Below are 21,298 nucleotides of genomic sequence, written 5' to 3'. Positions count from 1 at the left end.
CTTATTCAGCCATTCCTCAATTGGTGGGCATCTATTCCATTTCCAATTCTTTGCCCCTACAAAAAGAGCTGCTATAAACATTTTTGTACATGTGGGTATTTTTCCTTTTTTTATGATCTCTTTGGGATACATACCCAGTAGTGGCACTGCTAGATCAAAGGGTATATGCAGTTTTATAACCCTTTGGGCTTAGTTCCAAATTTAGCATGATTTGATACCTTTTATATTTTTTACCCCATAGCTATTTCCTAGTTTACTTTCTTAGAACTCTACTTTAAAACTACTCCCACCACGAAGCTCTAATACAAAGCCAACCCATAGAGCAGCAACTACAATAAGGGGATGAAGAGTTGCTCTTTACTTCCCCCTGCTCCCATCTGGTTATAATACAGCACCAGGCAGTCAAGTAATGGACAATAAAGGCAGGAGTGGCTGGATAGAGCATGGTTCTGCCTTCTTAGTTTACCTTTTTTTTTTTCTGAATCAAATTAATTTGCTCCCTAATCAAAAAAGAATCTTGGGGGAAAAGAAATCTTTAGATGATATTATAACAGCTGTATTCAACATGCAACATCAGAGATTAGAAAGATAATTTTAGCCATTTGAGGACAATGTTTACATAAACATTTGATTTGATCACTGTTTTGTTAGCTTTGAAATGGGAATAGTTTTAGTCACAAATGATATATTTAATAGCTTAAAATTTTTGCTTATATCTTATTTACCTCTAAAACCTTTTGAAAAGTTTGACATGAAAAAATTGGGAAAATTAAATAGAAAGTTTTATTCAAGTATTGAAAGAAGAATATACAAACAAAGATTTTTGCCATTTTGGATAATAAATTCATGAAAGATAAAGCAAGAATGAGTTATCTTGGAAAATTAAAATACTTGGTTCCTATTCCCAGTTTTATGATCTGTGGGTTCTGTCATAGCCTGAATGGGGATAACTAATTTTAAACTACTTTCATTTTTTGAAAGCACTGAAGCTGAGGTCAGCTTTGTCATCTTTTTTTTTTTTTTTTTCTTGACCAACTTTACTTTAATTCCTTGAATAGCTTACTACTTTCTTTTCACTTTTTTCTGAGAACATATATAATCCTACATGTCCCTTAGAAACCCTCAGTTAACTCAGATCTCAGGAAAAGTTTACAAATTACTAATGAGGATTTTTATATTACAGTAAAATAGAAGAATAAGGCTAAATATAGACAACTTAGGTTAATTTGGTAGGTGATGATAGGGTTGTGAATGTACTAATTGTGTTAAGAGCAAAAAATTTCATGAATTTTTAGTTTCATGTCTATCCTTAATTAATCCTCATTTCCAAATTTTCTCTGTTAATTTGTAAGGTTCCAAAGATCCATATGGTATTTGTTTCTACCTACTAGGATAAGATGTTCAGATGTTAAATCACATGTGCTTTAACTCCAGATAGTTCATTTGGAAATATTACAACCCACTTATTCCATTTAATCATTTGATTTTTGTTGGCCTTATATGTGATAATTGTATTTAGTGTTTTAATATGTCTTTATTGATTGCATGTCGACTCCTACTTTCTGGGGTATTTCTAAAGCATGGAATAAACAGATTTTTTTTTTTCAGGGTGCATGCTTCACCACTTCCTTCAGAAAAGGATTTTCTAACAGCAATTCTGACATAAGCCACCTATTAATTCTATTAATCATTCTATTAACCAGACTGTTTGTTTTTTAACATATAAAACTTTTAAATTCCTCTACAAATTTTTTTATGAAAGAACATTTAAGTCATCATATTTGTCAAGTAACCAGTTACTTGAAGGCTTAGATGAAAACTTTTTAACCTTTGAACAGAATCTCTTTTTGTTTACCTTTGCCCTGTATTCCAATTCCCATTATCACATTCTGCAATTCAGAGCTTGTATTTTTTGATATTGACCTCAACTTGCATCAAAATTGTAAGTCTTAATAGCACAATTGGAGATTAATGATACTTATGTCTCAGATTTGGCTATTGTGAAATCCACAAAATGTGGGGCTAACTACTTTCATTTCGCTCAAAGTTAACCTATGACCACGAACCTTTATAACAATTTTTTAAATAGGAATTTGTTGGTGGATGTGTGTGTGTGTAATTTTTTTTGTTAAGTGACTTGCCCAGGGTCACACAGCTAAGACGTGTTAAGTGTCTGAGATCAGATTTAAACTCAGGTCCTCCTGACTTCAAGACTGGTGCTCTATCCACTGCACTACCTAGGAGCTTTTCCGGGTCTCATACAAGAATGATTTTATATAATTTCACTATATAAAACCTACCACCTTAAACTTCTTTTATGATGCACATACCTTAACCTACACAAACATCGAATATAAATTCATCAGATTCCGTAGTTTTTCCTTTTTACTTATAAATTATTTCAAAAGTAAAATGAAAATGTCCATAATTAATATTATGCTGAATGGGAAAGGATTGGACTTGGACATAAGAAAATGTAATGCTTCTAAATATTTTTTTTTTATGTATAAAAAAAGTTGCTCCATCCCAGAAGAGAGCTTACATCTGAGCCCTTTTGTAGATTGCAGGTTGTACACAGGCATCAGCTTTTTTGATTGAGCTTGTAACTCCACTGAAGGTATAGCTGAATTAAAATTAATTTCAAAAAATAAAGCAGGCTAATGCAGATAGAATTAGTAAAAAGAATTAGTACAAAAAAAAACCACTTCAAGGTAAAATTTGATTTGCTATTATAAACCCTGTCATTATAGATGCCATAGTAGTTTAAAAATCAATAACATGCCAATATGAAACCTAGGTGGAAATCATAGCAACTCACATTTATATAGTGCTTAAAGGATTACAAATATCATCTCATTTTGAGCTCCACAATAATCTTTCTGGGTAGATACTTTTATTATCTCCATTTTACAGATGAGGAAAAAAAGGGAGAGAGCAATTAAGGGACTTGTTCAGGATCCCACTGCCACTATGTATCTGAGGCAGGATTTGACTCATCCTCCTAAGTACAGTACTTGATTGGCTATGCCACTTAGCTGCCTTCTTTTGCAGTACAGATTCTCATATTCTTTTGGCAGAAAGAAAATTTAAGAGAAAAAGGTTTTGACTAGAATAAGATTTTCCAAAAATGTACAGATATGTTAAAAATAACTTTTGATGTTTATTTCAAACTTCATAGAATGTAGGTCATAAAACAAATGTATTATTTTATTTAATATATTATCTTGAATATAAAAATAGGAAAAATGTTTAATTTTAAATGTTAACGCTATTACATTTTAAATTCTGTGCATGTGAATATTTTATGTATTAAAATGTAAAGAAGCAGACCAAGAGGCTGCCTCCTGTTTGGATTTACCCTTTTTGCCCCTCTCACTTATCTTTTTTTAATTAAAAAACAAAGGAAACTTCTGAATATTTACTTTTTAGATATGGAAAATAGTACAAGAATGGAATACATAGGTACGAAGAGAACATAGTTCTTTGTGTAATAGTTTTGAAGAAAATGACAACATTGCCACCTAGTGCTCTTCTATGGAGTTAGTTGTTTTGTTTTTTAAACAGAGTTTATTTTATTTGAAAGGCTATTTTATTGAAAGACCATGGCTTATCAATTATTATTTGTTTGAGTCTCAATCAAGAAGACCAAGGTACCCACTCCCATTAAGAATAATTTTGGTAAATATTAATACTTGCTTATGTTAGTAGAAAATAATAAAGTAAAATATGTCCTTAATTCTTAGTTTACATTCATCAAAGATTAGTTTTATTTTAATCTCATAAATTTTATTAGAGTCGAGGTGGGAAAAAATTTCATGCTGTGCTCAAAGAAATTATGGAGAGGGATCCCTTATCCCAACTATGTGAGAATGAAATGGATCTTATTTGGACTTTGAGACAAGACTGTAGAGAAAATTTTCCCCAGTCATTGCCAAAATTGCTGCTGTCTGTCAAATGGAACAAACTTGAAGATGTTGCTCAGGTAAGGTCAACCAAATCACTAGTATCAGTGTCTCTTAATAATATCTTTGTTTTATGAATACATATATTGTATTTAATTTATACTTTAACATATTTAGCATGTATTGGGCAACCTGCCATGGGGGTGGAGGGGAAAAATTGGAACAAAAGATTTGGCAATTGTCAATGCTGTAAAATTACCCATCTATATATCTGGTAAATAAAAAGTATAAAAAAAAATAATATCTTTATCTTTTCTGATTTTTGAGAGTATAAGGGTTGAATAAGTAAGATTGATTATCCCTGAGTAGAAGTTCTTTTATCCTTCCTTTTGTATTCCAGGGCCTGGTGCAGTATTTTATATATTACAGATGCTTAATAAATGTTTAATTGATTGATTAGAATCAGCAATAAATAGTAAGATATATAACTTAAAGCATCAGTTTGCCTCAGTCTTGCAGAATTAGAAGATATTCTTTATTATGTGCTTTATTAATAATATTGAGGTTCTTTAAAAGATTTGCTGATTCTGATATCACTAATTATTTAGAAACATTGTTGCTTAAATGTTTACCCTTACAGATTGGTGAAAGTGTGCCATCAGTATGGTTGACTATTCTAAATTTTACTATAGTGTCCCTATCTTTCCACAACCTTCCAAAAGTGACCATTCCCATCGATTTTTATTTTTTTTTTTTTGGTCATTTTTGTTATTTTGTTGGCTGTGAGGTGAAACTTTGGAGTTGTTTTGATTTGTATTTCCTTTTTCTTTAGTAATTTGGAGCATTCTCTGATATAGTTTATAATTTTTGAGCAGTCTTTTGAAAACTGTCCAGTTCCTTTAAATGCTTATCTACTGGGGGATGGCTTTTGGTCTCTCCTTTTTAGTTTTCCCTCACCACTCCTTCCCCTTCTTCCCTTTTTAAAATTGGGCTGGCTAAAATTAGCTTTGTAAGTTTTTTTTTCTAGAACCATATTTTAAATTTGTCAGTTCTATAGTCTTTATTTTTAAATGGTCAGTGATGACTTTAAAATATAAGTACATCTTAATATTTCTTTATTTTTCTGCAGCTACAGGCTCTTCTTCAGATATGGCCTAAACTGCCTCCTAGAGAAGCATTGGAATTATTAGACTTTAATTATCCAGACCAGTATGTAAGAGAGTATGCAGTGGGCTGCTTGAAACAAATGAGGTACTTTTCTGTTGTCTTTTTGGGTTGTAATTGGCAAAATAAGAACATTTATATTATTTGTCAGTCTTGTATGAGAAAAAAACAGATTTCAAGGCAATGGTTTTAGTTTGTTTTTAGTTTTTTAATTTATTAGTGTAATCAGGAGATTTTTGCTCAGTTAAATCATTATATATTTGATCTCTAACAAAAAGAAGAAAGAGAGAAGAAGCTGGTTGAGTCACAAAGCAGATTAAATGCTTATGTACCTAATGCACTTATCTTCTATACTTATATACATCTATGATATTTATCTTCTGATGGACTTCCATGACTAAACTTGATTTTTAAAAAATTATTAAATTTCTTGCTTTTAACTTTTCATCAGTATAGTTAGAGAAATAAGTAATTTCTATAAGATAGTACAATTAGGGATTAATATAATTCATTCAATAAACATAGGATACTTAATCTGATGTTTCACTGTTTTCACTTTCTGTTAGTAGATTTAATCTCATATTAAATTTGCATTCATGCATATCCACTCTCTCGTGTTAGTCATCCTTTATTTTGAGTGTAACCACTAAGTTTAGTAATTTTAGACATTATATCACAAATTACATAAGATGTACATCTATAGTTTTTCAGTTTCCTCAGTGACTGATCACTGGAATCCATTTATTAATTTTTTTTTTTTTTTTATTAATGTAAGTACTGCTAAAGGAAAACAAAGTTGTCAGAATTTCCTATCATGACTATACTGTCTGACTTTAGTTTAATTAGTTTTATCAAAGATGCAAGGTGGATTGGTAAAGTATAATAAAGAATTTTGAGATAAGAACACCACCTAAATTTAAATTAAAAAAAAAAAGAAATTTTATTACTTTCATTTGCACTTAGTAATTCAAACTGTGCTAAGTAGTATATGGGGTAATATCTTTAAGGAATTTGTTTTAATGATTTATAATAAGCATATCAGGTTTACATAAATCAAAACCTGATCCTCTTCTGAGATCTAGTCACAGATCACCAACTGCCTATGGAACAATTGAATCCATGTCCCATAGGCAAATCAAATCTAACTTGTCCAAAAGAGAATTTCTAGGTTTGAAGTCTCAACTCTTCCTTTTCACCTATCCCCACATTTAATTTTTCAACAAATGACAAATCTTGTCATTTTCATCTCTACAACATTTCTTATTTCTGTCCCCTTCTTTTTGTATAATTGTTACTCTAGTTCAATCCACTTCACTTCCCTCCTTGAGTGTTTCAGCTTATTAACTGATTTCCTTGCCTTAAGTTCTTCTCATGTTAATTGTCCCTTACACAGCTTTCAAAGTGGATTTTCACAAAATTCAATTCCATTACTTTTATTCCCTATATAGTATCACTAGTATCTATTACTTACTTACTACCTAGTATCTATTAAGTCAAATATAAAAATCCTTTAACATCTAAAGCCCTTTGCAACCTGACCAAGTCTACGATTCAAGGCTCATATTATTCCATACAGTAAACTCTACATTCCAACCAAATTGGACTTCTTGCTCATTGTACATGAGTACTCCTTTCCATCTCCTAGTCTTTCAACTGAATGTTGTCCATTCCTGTAATACATTCTTCCCTTATCTTCACTGCTTAGAATGCCTAGCTTCCTTCAAAGTTTAGTTCAGATGTCATGTTCTACATGAAGCTTCCTTGATCCTCCCAGATAGTGTCTCCCTCCCTTTTCCACTTATATGTTATATAATGTTTTCTTCCCTATAAAACATTAAGAGTTGAAGCCAGGGAATCTTTTGTTCGTTCTTTTTCTCTTTAGTGCCTTATATGGTGCATGGCACATCTTGATCACTTAAAAAATGTTGATTTGCCAGAGAAAGGGAGAGAGAGTATATACAGTCAGTTAAGTAACTACCTATCATAATTTGTGGAGGGAGAGGACACTAACAATCTAGAAATTGGGGATTTGCTAGTTATAAGCCTTGAAGGAATGTAGAGATTTCATAAGGGGAAGATTAGGAGATAATATTCTAGCTTTGTTGGATAAATCTATGGACAGGCAGGGAAGCAAGAGATGGTACACTGATTTCAGGGAACAGTGAGAGTTAACAATCCTGTTTGACTTGAAAGTCAAGGAATTATAAAATAAGAAGTAATAAAATTATTTTTGCCTGCTGTCTAGCTTTGATTCTGAACGATTCATTAAATGTGTAGTGGCATATTCTTTCCTTTATTATTATTTATGCACATGTATAACTTAATGTAGATATAATTGATTAGCCAGGTAGAACTATCATAGAATATTTAGTAACCCTACATATATTTATGTACTTATGTATTTCAAAGTGTTCCTTTAATTTTTGATATATTAATTTTATAATCTTGTAAAACCTGTATTTTTATAAAAAAGCCTTTTTCTATTATTCATTGATATTGTATTTGACCCGATCTTCCTTCTGTTTCAGTGATGAAGAACTATCTCAGTATCTTCTACAACTTGTACAAGTTTTGAAATACGAACCTTTTCTTGATTGTGCCCTATCTAGATTTATGTTAGACAGAGCACTTGCTAATAGGAGGATAGGGCAGTTTCTATTTTGGCATCTTAGGTAAGTAGATTTTAGTTAAAAAGTTTTTGGTGAGGGAAGAAGGAAGTGGCTTGTGTTCCTGCGAAATTATTCATCATGATAATCCAACACGATAAATGAGCAAATTTAACTAATTTGGAAAGAAAAAGGGATTCCATAGTGCAGCTTAAACTTTAATATCTTTAGTAGCTTAAAACTGTTAGCATTTTATAACTACACCCAGAGAAGGAATACTGGGAAGTGAATGTAAATTGTTAGCACTACTGTCTATCTACCCAGGTTACTTATACCTTCGGAATCTAATACTTAATGTACAACAAGAAAATGGTATTTACACACATATATTGTATCTGGGTTATATTGTAACATATGTAAAATGTATGGGATTGTCTGTCATTGGGGGGAGGGAAGTGGAGGGGGGGGATAATTTGGAAAAATGAATACAAGGGATAATATTATTAAAAAAATTACTCATGCATATATACTGTGGGAAAAAAAATTCTAAATAAAATAAAAAAAACAACAAACAAACAAACAAAAACTGTTAGCATTTTAGTACCCATCATATTCTTGAGAGATTTCAATCATTCTATACAATTTTTTCTCTCCTTTAATGAAAATTGCAAATTGTAGCCATTTATACTAATTTGAATTCTCTATACTCTTGTAATAAGGTTGTTCAGGTTAAAAATAAATGAATGCATATATCAGTCAGAAAATTTTTTTTATTTGTCTTTTAGCTATGCTTCTTATATTTGATTAAGGCAAAGTTAAAATTTGCTGAAAAGGGATATATGCACATGAGGTTATATTTAGTGTTCAACCATTGTAGTAGTTATGATTTTAAAATATACTGGGTTTTTTGTTTGTTTGTTTTTTAACTTTGATGCCCATGTGAGTATGAATCTGTTGTTTTTCTATTGTTTTGTGGGGGAAAGAATTGATTTCTGTCCCCTACCTCCACCACTTGAAGAGCTTTGTAAATTCCTGATATTTTCTTGTCAAAAGCTTAACTAAAAATTCTCAGAAATTAAATTGGGGGCAGGATTCTGGTCAACAATAGCAACTATTTTAATTTTAAATGCTACCATTACAATTTAGAATCATAATAAAACCACCTATTTTTGACATTGTAAAATGCATGTTGATAAATTAATCATTTTCTTATTGAATTTCTTTAGGTCAGAGGTGCACATTCCTGCCTTTTCAGTGCAGTTTGGTGTAATACTTGAAGCTTACTGTCGAGGAAGTGTGGGCTATATGAAGGTGCTTTCTAAACAGGTATTAATTTCTCTTGAATTTCAAATATTCATGGTCAAAGAAAATTGGAATTAAGAGGAACCTTAAAGCCCAACAGATACAAGGGTTTTACCCAAAACTTGTTTAGCTATAGAGAAATTATGTGAGTTACAGAAGAAATCTAAATTCAGTCAATTCATCCTTGAGACAACAAATATATCACAGGAAAAAATCAGCTTATCCCTCTATAGGCCATTTTTTCTTCATCTGGGAAGTAGAAATTATTTTTATGTATTATTTTACATGTAATAGGTATCCCTCAGGCTTGCTTACTATAATTAGCTTTGAAAACTGCCTATATCCTTTTACCATTTTTCTATTAAGAAAGGGCTTCATTCCTATATATTTGAATCAGGATTTTGTAGATTTTATATATCAAACCTTATCAAAGAATTTTCAAATAAAAAATCTTTTCTCGTTTGAGATAACCCTAAATATTGCACAGGTTTTAATCCAATCCAGCCTTTTTTATATGTCCCTAATTGGTGCTTGTCCACATAATACATACATTGATGTTTTAAATCAGTGGCATTTCTGTCTAACTGTATATCACAATCTGGTTGATGGTCATTCACTTTGTTTTCTCAATGTGAATCATTAAACTGTTTTACTTTAAATCATTAAAAAAAAAAAAACTTCTCATTTAATTATCTCTTCAACTTAGCTGCATAAAAAATTTGGGGGTCAAAATTTTTAAATTTTCTGTCATAACTATTGTTTATTTTCTCATTTGTGAACCACTCTAGCCTCCTTTGCCTGGAGTAAAGGATTTTATAAGCTTAAAAAATACCACACAATTCTTTGTTTTGTTTACATGTACAGAGTATTTCTAAAGTCTTAGTTTAATTTTAAACTATTAAAACATAAAACTTTACTAATAAAAAAAACTTAGTTTAAATTTAAAAATTCAAAAAATTTGAAGCTATTGCCTGAAGAATTTTGAGAAAGCCTGTAGATGGAATGCATATATATCTAGGTTAGATAAGTGTGATTATATACATATGCATATGCAATATACATGTGAAAATGGTTGACATCTCTTTTACCACTCCAGTGTAGCAAATTCTTTAGTAAATTCATAAGATATTTGGTGGAATTCATTTTAAGCAGTGGGAGAGATCTCCAGCTCCACAATTCTTTCCGTAGACATTCACCATTTCCCCAAATAAAAGATGCCTGATATGACAAACATCCTTCAAGATGACATGCTGTGCAGTATATTGTAGCCAACACTGTCATTTTGACATCATTTCATCAAGTCTATTTTGAACTCCACTTGAACTCTATTTTGTAACAACAAAGGAAAACAAATCATACAAAAGAGAACAGAGGGATTCTGTTTGAGAATATATCCAGCATTCTGTGTCCCCGTCTCCTTTCTACTGGAAAATGGAAAGTGTATTTCATCATCTCCAGTCCAAGATGAATTTGAGCCACCATTTTTTAGCATTTTCTTTTGTGTTCACTGCTATACTGGATCTGCTCTCTTTATTGTGCTTCTTTAGTTCACATAGACTTACCATATTCCTTTGAATTCCCCATTTCCTATGTTGTTTTCAGTTTCATTCACATGGACTAGTTTGCTTAGCCATTTTCAATGGCCTCCACTTTGTTTCAGAATGTTTAGTGCCATAAAAACTGCTGATATGTATATTTTACCAGAAAATGCTGATATTTTTGTTATATTCAGGATCTTTCTGATTTTAACCGCCTGAGGGATTAATACATTAAAAACTATCAATAATAATGAGATCTATGTAGAAGTTAAGCATAGCTGGGTGCTTTGTAATTTTTTGATGGATATATTTTTTATAATATTTAATGATGTTTAATTTTAGTTTAATAACTAAATTAGTATCTGTTCCTAGTATCATTGCATGATTTTTTTATGCTGAATTATTGTTATATAATTCATAGAATCTTAGAATTCCTTCTAATTTTAACATCCTTCTAAGCTAATCTCTCTTCAGCATTATAATCCCTTCTGCAACATTCTTTATGGTCAGAATACTTTTAGATTGTCATGGTATTGTTTTTACCAAATACACTGAGGATTGCTGAAAGGTTCTATACTTGTGTCTCTAGTTAAAAGGTTGTCAGTCTAGTAGTCTCTTGGGTTCTGTGGCTAAATTTTAGGACATCCATGCATTTAGTTGTTGCTTACTTTATAATCCTATGTATTTTATGTAGGCAACAACAAAAACATGGCAGTGATAATAACATCATTTATATAGCACATACAATATACCAAGCAATGTGCTGTGCATTTTACAGATATTATTTCATTTGATCCTCATAACAACTCTGGGGGTTAGGTGCTATATTGTCTCCATTTTACATTTGAAGAAATTGAGGTAAAAAGAATAAGTGACTTACTCAAAGTCGATGATGATAATAAAACAATTAACATTTATTTAGTTCCTATGTGTGAGGTATCATGCTAAGGACAATTAACTAATACCCAAATCTAGATTTGAACCTAGATCTTCTTGACTCTAGCCAGGCTTCATCCTCTATCCATTGTGTTCTCTACCTGTCTGTTATTCTCAGAAGGGATCTATAGGCTTCACCAAGGGGGTGTAAGTCTATGACATAAAAAAGTTATTAAGTATCTTTACTCTGAGATTAGCATGATTTCAGAAGGTTAAAAAAAAGTCCTCTAAAATCTTTATTCTTTTAATTAAACATTTATTAAGTATCCTCTACATCTAAAGGTACTATTATTTAAGAATTCTATATTTAAAGTTAAGTTTTATACATATCCTTTTGGAATAAAGAATTGCATGTAGTTGTTAATTTTTTATACATATTTTCATTTCCTTATTCTTAATTTCTTTAAGGATAAAAAGAGTTCCCCCAATCTGATTTTTTTTTTAATTTAGTGAATATATTTCATCTGTACACATCATGTTTTTATACATCTGGATAATTTTAACCCTTAGTCTTCATTTTTTTTTTTTTAGAATGAGCTTAATATCAATAAATAGGATTATTGCATGGCACAAAGAAAGAAGAATTACATATGCCATAAAAGTCAACTATATACTTTCTGATATGTGTATATTTATATTTGTATAGTATGTTTGATTTAAATACTTTTGATTTGTCTGTATCTCTGTGATTTGTGCTCTCTTCTATATATTTTGTTAATTTTTCTTAATTCTCTTTTTTGGTATCAGTTATTCTTTCTCTCCTTAAAATTTCTCCTAAACAATAAAAACTCAAAAAATATATAATTTAAGCCAAAAAATTATGTATTTCATTCTTAACTCTAGTACATCACCTTTTAGTGAAAAGATTTAAGGTAGGTTTCATCTTCTACGTTCTAGAATTGATTGTTCTTTCAAAGTTGTTTCCCCCTATGTAATTTCTTTGGCTATTGCATAAATTGTTTTCTTGATTCAGTTCTTAAGAGTTTTTCCAGATTTGTCTGAATTTGTTTTCTTAGACATATATTTAAAACATTTTTACCTTTTTTTTTATTATTGCCAAAATTTCTCCCATCATTCCTTACCCTTACCCGCTCCCAGAGATCCATACCATATAACAAAGTAATGTTTTAAAGAGAGAGAAAGAATAGAACCAACAACAGTCAGTAAAACCAATCAGTGCATCCAAAAAATTCAAAAATATATGCAATATACCATGTCCATGGACCTTCCATCTCTGCAAATGAGTGAGGTGGGCATTTTCTGTTGTCTCTTCATTGGAGCTGTGCTTGTTCTTTGATTTGCTGCATTAACTTTTGATTGTTTTGTGGTTTTTTTTTCCATTTATATTATTCTTACTGTTGTGCTCTAATACTGTGTGTGTGTGTGTGTGTCCGTCCTTGTTTTCTTTCACTTTGCATCAGATGTACTAATCTTTATTCATTTTAATATTTTTTTCACTGCATATATTCCATTAAATTAGTGAGACCTTTTTATATGAATTCTTCTTGAACAATCTCATACTCTTTCTCTTCTGCAACTATAGTCTTCTTGCTTAATATGCTTGGAATTCTTATTTATTCACTATCTTCCTCTTGTTTAAATCTTTTTCATTTTTATGAACCCAACTTCAGTGTCAATTTCTTTATGAAACTTGTAGATATCCCTCCTGAAATCCAGATCCGAAATATGCTGCCTCTGGATCCACTGTTTTTTTTTTAATATTTTCTTTTATTTGTATTTGTATTGAACATTTGGTACGTGTACAAAAAGTTTTTCCAACTTAATTTAAGCACTTTAAGGAATAAGCGCATTATCTTATTTATATTTGTATCCAACTTAATATCTAGAATAGTATTTTTAATATAATTGGGGTTCAATTAGTGTTTCATTTGGATTGAACTGAATCAGAAGACTCATGTAAATTTATATCTTATATTGTTATTGGATGTTGATATCTGATCCATAACAATTGCCACTGGTTTTTATTTATATCAAGGTCTTTCGCTGCACTTGACTTTGTTTTAATAATTTATGCAGTTTGCATACATCTAGAAAAATTTATTCTGATGATTTAAATCTTTTCTCTCAATACAGGTCTAGTCTTTTTCTCTGTTGGGGAGGGAGGAAGAAAAAGATGATCTGGTAGTGATTTTTCAGACCTCAAAATTACATAATCCTGAAGAATTAGTGTTTCTAAGTGGGAAGACTTTTAATATTAGTCTTTATGTTTGTATCTAAGGAGCAGCTTGATTAAGGTCATAGAAAATTTTCAATGTGCTTTGAGGGTGATTGATTTTTCTACCATAGCAACCCTGAAAAAATACATATACTGAGTTATTGAAAGTCTGTGATGTGTGCTGAAAGAATGATTAATTATTTCCCACCTACCTAGATCTCTCATATGGCTTTACCTCTTATAGAAGAAGGAGGGAGTAATAGTTATTTTGTGTATTTTTATTATTTCCATATTTTGTGGCTTAAATGAGCCCAAAGTTTGGAAACTGTCCTAACTCAGGATTATTCATACTTGAAAAAAGATCTTTTGCAGCATCACATGTATTCAGCAAGCATTTATTTAATGAGTACTGTTGAGAATTTCCAATACTATAGTATAGGTTCAAAGAAAAATAATAATCTCAAAAAACTATAGCTTACTTTATGAGACAAGACACACTTGTCTTAATAACTAGACGACAAATGCTAAGTCCCAAAAACAAAAATGAAAAAGAGGAATGTGCAGTTAAAATTAACTTCTTAAAGATAATTACTTTCTATGAGAAAGGTTTTTTTTTCCATTTTCAAAGAACCTCATTTTTTTTTGTAGTAATATACACAGAAGACATAATTCCTACTTTTAAGTATTTGTTCTTCTCTATGACTAAAAGAAAAAGTTCCTAGCTGTCAGTTATTAGAATTGGAAACCTATAAAAAAAGGCAAGGTGATGAATTACTTAAAAATAATTGGTTCAAGGCCATTGACGTTTTTATTGCACTTGTCAGGAAGTGAATGTCAACCTAGTCAAAAATAGGACAGGAGAGATTCCCAACTGTGCAAACAGAAGAAATTAAAAGTAGGAATACTTCAGAAAGTTCCTGTTTGCACAGTAGCAGTTCCATTTTTCTCCTTTGTTACCCATGTTTGTACAGACCATGGGATTGTGGAAAAGCACTGGGATCTGGGTTTTGATATAGGGCAGACCTGACAGGTCTCTACTATTTCAGTTTTGTAATCAAGTAGCTTAAAACTTCCATACTATCCTGCCTGCTAGGTTAGTCATATCAATAGAAACTTTAGGATTAAATCACTTACCTACACAAAAATCCTGTTCCCCTCTTTCTCCCCCCGTCCTTGTAACCAGACTGCTAAAAATAAAAATATGAACATTTTAAAGGATATTTAATTATTTGACGATGAATGTATTATGCTGGAGTGGTCATTATGGTATTTCATGTATGATGGAAATATCTTATTTCATGTTTAACTTCTTTAACACTGTAACAACCAAGGATATTCTCTTATTTATCTCTGTATCTTCCTCAGGGCCTTGCACAATAATGTCCACATAATAAGTGCTTATTAAATAGATGAATTGAATTGGAATTGAGTTCATTGGGTTTTAGCACTTTAGGTTAATAAGAATGTTGTTTAGATTGAGACGGGAAAAGTCTTTCTTTTGGATAATGTTCATCTTTACAAATCATTCTTTTCCTTATATAGTTGATGTTTGCCTTTATATAGTTCTTGGGGGAAAAAAAAAAATTAATGAACTCCTTGAGTCACATCACATAGCTTCTGCAATTTAGTATCTCTATGACTTTGAATAAATCCCTTATGCTTTTTGGGCCTTATTGTCCTCTGTGAATTATTGTGTTTGAACTAAAATTTTTCTAAGGTCCTTTTAATTTGGAAATTCTGTGTATCTGAGTTTATTGGTCATTTATTTTAGACTTTTTTAGCATTTCACTCCTAATTAATTAAAAATTAAAAGAAAGTCAAACCAGTCAGCTTGTTAATTTAATATATTAGTAGCTCCGGTTAAAAGCTAACACTAAAAAGATTTTCATTAAATTATTGGGGGTTTTGGTCACACATTAACACAAAATGCATTGTATTTATCGGTCAGCTTGGTTCTTTGAAATATTCTTAAATATTGATCCTTTTAGCAAGAATAATTTCTGTAGAAGATAGTGTTTGGAGAATTATTTGACAGGAAGTAAAGAAAGTGATTTCTGCCCTCATATTCATCGTATTTAGATTACATGTGTATACATTAAATTTCTATTAATTGATGTATACAAGATGTCATATTTCTGTGCAGTTTGTTGGTTGGGGAAGGAATCAAGTATAAAATCTAAATTTTCAGAAATGGGCAACAAGGTAGAAAGCTGGGCATTTCTCCTGAAGACATTGACATCAACAGAGAAAAGGAGGCAAAAACAAACAGGGAGGAATATTAACCTCTATGAGATTGGGCCAATACTTGAACCAATACTTATTTGCAAGATTTTATCATCATTTAATCCCTTACTACATTGTTGCTTTGCTATATCCAAAACCAGTGGGTGGATAGGTTCAAGATTTCAACTTTGAATAATGGTCAAATTTTAAACCTTTAATTCTTTAAATATATCCTGAATCCACACATTCCAAAATGTTTTCACAGCCAAAAATCTTGACCATATGATGTTATATTGCAACTGGCATAAATGACTTTTTAAAATTATCTGTTATTTTTAGAGGTTAACTGAAAAATAACCATCATGTATTACAGTTCATTACTTTAACATGTCAAAATCTCTACATCAAAATTAGCTGTTTTTCAAAAAAAATTTTGAGAATTCCATACAGTAACAATTTTGCAGAATGAATTTTTAATAACATATTATTTCCTTAATCCATTTATCTTGTGTTCTATTTCTTTTTTCCTCTTTCTTGTATACCTCAGTTTAGATCCATGCTTTGGAACCATAGAAGGTCAGAACACAGAGGAAATGTATTAACAATTACCTCTTGAATGCAAATCCCAGTTTCCAGTGTGGAATTTCAGTCTTTGCCCTATAGAATTATTCTTGCACTTTTCCCTTTTATCTAATTCCCAAAACCATCACACTAGTTCAAATTTCAGTTTCCACCTGCCCCAATTGTAGTAACTTACTAGTAAACCTTTTCCTTTTGATGCTCCCTCTCTTAGATCCAAATTTTTTCTACTACACAAGCCTGATGATGTCACAGATACTCCTCCTGTCCCATTTCTTTTTTTTCTTTTTTTTTTTTTATTAATTTTATAATTAAAACATTTTTGTCAGTACATACGCATAGCTAATTTTTTTTTACAACATTATCCCTTGCACTCCCTTCTGTTCTGAATTTTCCCCTCCTTCCCTCCACCCCCTCCCCTAGATGGCAGACATTCCCATACATATTAAATATGTTATAGTATATCCTAGATACAATATGTATATATGCAGAACTGAATTTTGTTATTGTTGTTGCAACGGAAGAATTGGATTCAGAAGGTAAAAATAACCTGGGGAGAAAAACAAAAAATGCAAACAATTTACACTCATGTTCCTTCTCTGGGTGTAGCTAATTCTATCCATCATTGATCAATTGGAATTGGATTAGATCTTCTCTGGGTTGAAGATAACCACTTCCATCAGAATACATCCTCATACAGTATCATTGTTGAAGTGTATAATGATCTCTTAGTTCTGCTCGTTTCACTCAGCATCAGTTGATTTAAGTCTTTCCAAGCCTCTCTGTATTCATCCTGCTGGTCATTTCTTACAGAGCAATAATATTCCATAACATTCATATACCATAATTTACCCAACCATTCTCCAATTGATGGACATCCACTCATCTTCCAGTTTCTAGCTACTACAAAAAGAGAAGCCACAAACATTTTGGCCCATACAGGTCCCTTTCCCTTCATTAGTATTTCCTTGGGATATAAGCCCAGTAGTAGCACTGCTGGATCAAAGGGTGCACAGTTTGATAACTTTTTGGGCATAGTTCCAGATTGCTCTCCAGAATGGCTGGATTCTTTCACAACTCCACCAACAATGTATTAGTGTCCCAGTTTTCCCACATCCCCTCCAACATTCATCATTATTTGTGCCTGTCATCTTAGCCAATTTGTCTTGTCCCATTTCTAAACGCTTTACAAATTCTCAGTTGTCTTCAGAATAAAGTCTAAACTCTTTAACTCAAAACAAAGCCATAGGTAACTTCTTTAGTCTTTTTTCATTTCATTCCACAAAGACAACTTCTGCTCTAGCCAAACTCTATTACCCTACAGCTTTCAGCAAATCCCATTCTTTTTCATTGCCATGGCTTTGTATAGTTAAGTCTAATTTTTCTAATCACTCCATCTTCACTTGATTTTTATAAATCAGTCATTTAAGTCCTAAATCAAATAGTGCTTGCTCCATGAAGCTTTCACTTGTTCTTTATCTCCTGGCTGAAAATTCTCTCTCCATCATGGAATGGCAGCAAATGTTATTCTTTGGGCCTATTCTAGCATGTATTTATCTACACATGTATCTAGCCTAATAGATTGTCTACTCCTTGGCAAGGAGTATTTGTTACTTAGTTTTATATCTATGCCAACCTCTGACACAATTTATTGCACATAGTATCACCTTTTAAGTTTTTGCTGAATTTACTGTACCCTGAAGAAGCCTAGTATGAGTTTTATTCTTCTGGTCTATCTTCTTGAATAAGTTAGTGATCTAGGCCAGTTAGGAAGCACAGCAGGTAAAGCACTAGACCTAGAATTTGGAACACCTGCATTCTAATTTAGTTTCAGCTATTTGGGCAAGTTGTTTGATCTTGCTTAGCCTCAATTACCTTATCTAAGATAGGGATGATATAAATACCTCCTTGAGTTAAGATGATTTTATGAGATAATATTATTAACATTCTCCCTAGATAACATCTTTACCTAAGTTAGACTTTGTGGATTTTTAAAGATAATTCAAGATGTGAAATATTCATATGCTAGGTTTAATGCTTTTGAGTAAAATCTCTTTTGTCTCTTTCAGCAAAATTTTATTCCATCTTTTCACACTATAATTTGTTCAGCCATTCCTCAAATGAATTGTAATTCAAATTGTAATTCTTTGCCACTTCAAAAAGAACTATAAATATTTTTGTACATCCTTAAGTTTGTTTTTCTTAGAACTAATCCCTTCATTTACCTACTCTCCTTCTAATTCTTCCTCCTCCCCTTTCCTTCCTTATCTGTTAAATGAAATTTCTATATGTGTCTTTTCCCCTCTTTGGACCAGTTCAGATGAAAGTAAGTTCAAAAGTCAACCCACTCCACCCACTGTTTCCTCCCTTTTTTTTTTTTTTTTTTTTTTTTTTTTAATATAGATGTCTATTTGTGCTCCCTGATTATGAGAATTTTCCTTACCCTTTCCCTTAGTGTTTTTTTTTTGGGGGGGGTTGTTTTTGTTTTGCTGAGGCACTTGGGGTTGTGTCTTGCACAGGGTTACACAGCCAAGAAGTGTTAAGTGTCTGAGGCTCAGATTTGAACTCTGGTCCTCTTGACTTTAGGACTGATGTTCTCTTCACTGGGCCACCTAGGTGCACCACCCCTAGTATTCTTTTAAGATCAAGATATAACAGAGAGGCAGCTAGGTGGCACAGTGGATAGAGCACCAGCCTTGAATTCAGGAGGACCCAAGTTCAAATCTGGTCTCAGACACTTAACACTTCCTGGCTGTGTGACCTTGGGCAAGTCACTTAACCCCAGCCTCGGGGGAGGGGGGGACATAACAGAATGATTTTCATACATTCCCAATTAGATTTCCTTTAATATCTCTGATGGTGAAAGGGTTCAGATGGAACACATTTATCATCTTCCCATATTAGAATGAAAGCAATTTATTCTTTATCATTTTCCATTTGTTTACTTATTTATGTTTCTCAACTCCTGTGTTTGAACTTCAGAGATTCTATGAAGCTCCAATCTTTTTTTTTTTTTTTTTCAAATCAGATTTGAACTCAGGTCCTCCTGAATTCAGGGTTGGTGCTCCATCCACTGCGCCACCTAGCTGCCCCTCCAATCTTTCTTTACATCAGGAATACTTGGAAGTTCTCTATTTCATTAAAGATCCACCATTCCTATCCCCTGTCATATTTTACTTTTTTTTTTTTTTCTAGTAAGTTATTCTTGATTTTAAGCCTGTATCCTTGCCTACTGGAACATTAGGTATTCCAGACTCCCTGCTTCTTTTTTGTAGTGGATGATAAATTGTATGTAATCATGAGTGTGTTCATTCTTTGATATGGGAGCTCTGGATTTGGGAGTTTTCATTTTGAAGTTTGTTTCAGCAAGTGAACAAGAGATACTTTCTATTCTCATTTTCCCCTTCCATCCTAAGATCTGGGCAGTTTTATCTTTTTTTTCTTGAAATATATCTAGGGTGTCTTTGGGGGGAAAAGGGTGGTCTTGGCATTCAGATAATCTAATGATTTTTTCCCCTGTGTTTTCAGGGTCATTGTTATGAGATTGATACCTTTACACTTAAATTTTTTAAAATTTTGATTTTTTTTGTTGCTTCATCAAATATGTCTTTTTGTTCCATTCTGATTTTCAAGGAATTTGTATTCAGACAAGATTTTGTATGAGTTATGTAAAACTGTTATTTTTTTCTTCCATACCCCTCATTTATTTTCCAGTTTTTTTTCCCTCTGTTCTCATTTCATTTAAAAAATATATTTTTATCTTTTTAAAATTGTCACTCCGTCTCTTCCAAAAAGGCTAGTTGAATTTGTGTCCATGTTGTTTTTCTTTTAGCCACTGCTTTTATAGATGTATTTGAGAATCATTCTTTTCTTGTGTTGTATTCTTACTTCTCTGTCATCATAATCATAATAGCTTTTTTTTTTTTTAAGATGGGGTTTTGTTGCTGGTTTTTGCTCATTTTCCCAACTTGCTTTTTGACTAGGCACATAATAAACACCATGTAAATGTTGTTGTTTATGTTGCTGTTGAGCATTACAAGTGCTTTATTAGGTTGGCTCTGCATAATTCTTGAGCAAAGGTCTGGGCCAGTCCTATTGCTTTTTTCTTCTATTATTGTTTTGTTATCCTAGGACTTCAGAGATAGCTTAAACTAGAGACTGAAAATTTTTGTGGCACCAAAATTACCAAATTCAGGGCAAAGTCTCATTATTGCTATCCTAGACTGAGATCTTGAAGTTCTTAACCTCTGTTTAGATCCTTTTAGCCACCTGTATTCTTTTGTAGGTTTCAGATTGGGCTAGAAGCTATAACTGAAACTTCATTTTATTGTTGGGATCTAAGCTATAACCTTCTTGCTTGTTTTCTGAATTACATCTTAATAGTCTGTGACAGCTCTCTATCCTAAAATGCCACCCTACAATACATGTCCATTCCTCACTCCATCCTAGATCTAGAACCCGGAACTAAAAAGTAAATGACAAAGCTTGTCAATTGGCACTTGCTCTTGGATGTGGGCCTTGAAATGTTGTATGTGCTGCATTCTTGTCCAGATCCTATCCCCAGTGCTCATATCTTCTTTCTCTATCTCCCTATGCAGTCATAGATTAGAAACTTGACTTACTATGATTTTTTTTTTTTTGCATTTCCTAATCATGATTCAGTCTGGTACATTTTAAAAATCTCTTTGGAGGAGTTTTGGCAGGAGGTCCTCTACTTGCTTCTGTGCTATGTTGTCTTCATATCTGTTCTTATTTTAATATTCTTCCTAAATTACTTTTACAAGGTTTTTTGGGGGGGTGGGGGGAAGGAGGGAGGAGAAAATCAGGTAAAGTATCATTAAGATGATTACAGAAAACATTTTTTCTTTTTTC

The 21,298-nt window shown here is 31.9% G+C and overlaps 1 protein-coding gene across 2 annotated transcripts in view; it reads left to right on the top strand.

The window, feature by feature from the left end:
* The window catches only part of PIK3CB (phosphatidylinositol-4,5-bisphosphate 3-kinase catalytic subunit beta), a 167,849-nt gene that overhangs the window by 126,561 nt on the left and 19,990 nt on the right, over positions 1-21,298 (top strand). For both annotated transcript variants that reach the window (XM_074301652.1, XM_074301651.1), the window contains 4 exons: positions 3,794-3,982; positions 5,032-5,153; positions 7,595-7,738; positions 8,899-8,998. In XM_074301652.1, coding sequence (XP_074157753.1) covers positions 3,794-3,982; positions 5,032-5,153; positions 7,595-7,738; positions 8,899-8,998 — 555 coding nt within the window. The remainder of the gene's footprint in view (positions 1-3,793; positions 3,983-5,031; positions 5,154-7,594; positions 7,739-8,898; positions 8,999-21,298) is intronic.

Source organism: Sminthopsis crassicaudata, chromosome 3 (genome assembly GCF_048593235.1).
Source record: "Sminthopsis crassicaudata isolate SCR6 chromosome 3, ASM4859323v1, whole genome shotgun sequence".
NCBI lineage: Eukaryota > Metazoa > Chordata > Mammalia > Dasyuromorphia > Dasyuridae > Sminthopsis > Sminthopsis crassicaudata.
The sequence above is the reverse complement of the archived record's forward strand: the minus strand, read 5'-3'. Positions and strand labels throughout refer to the sequence as shown.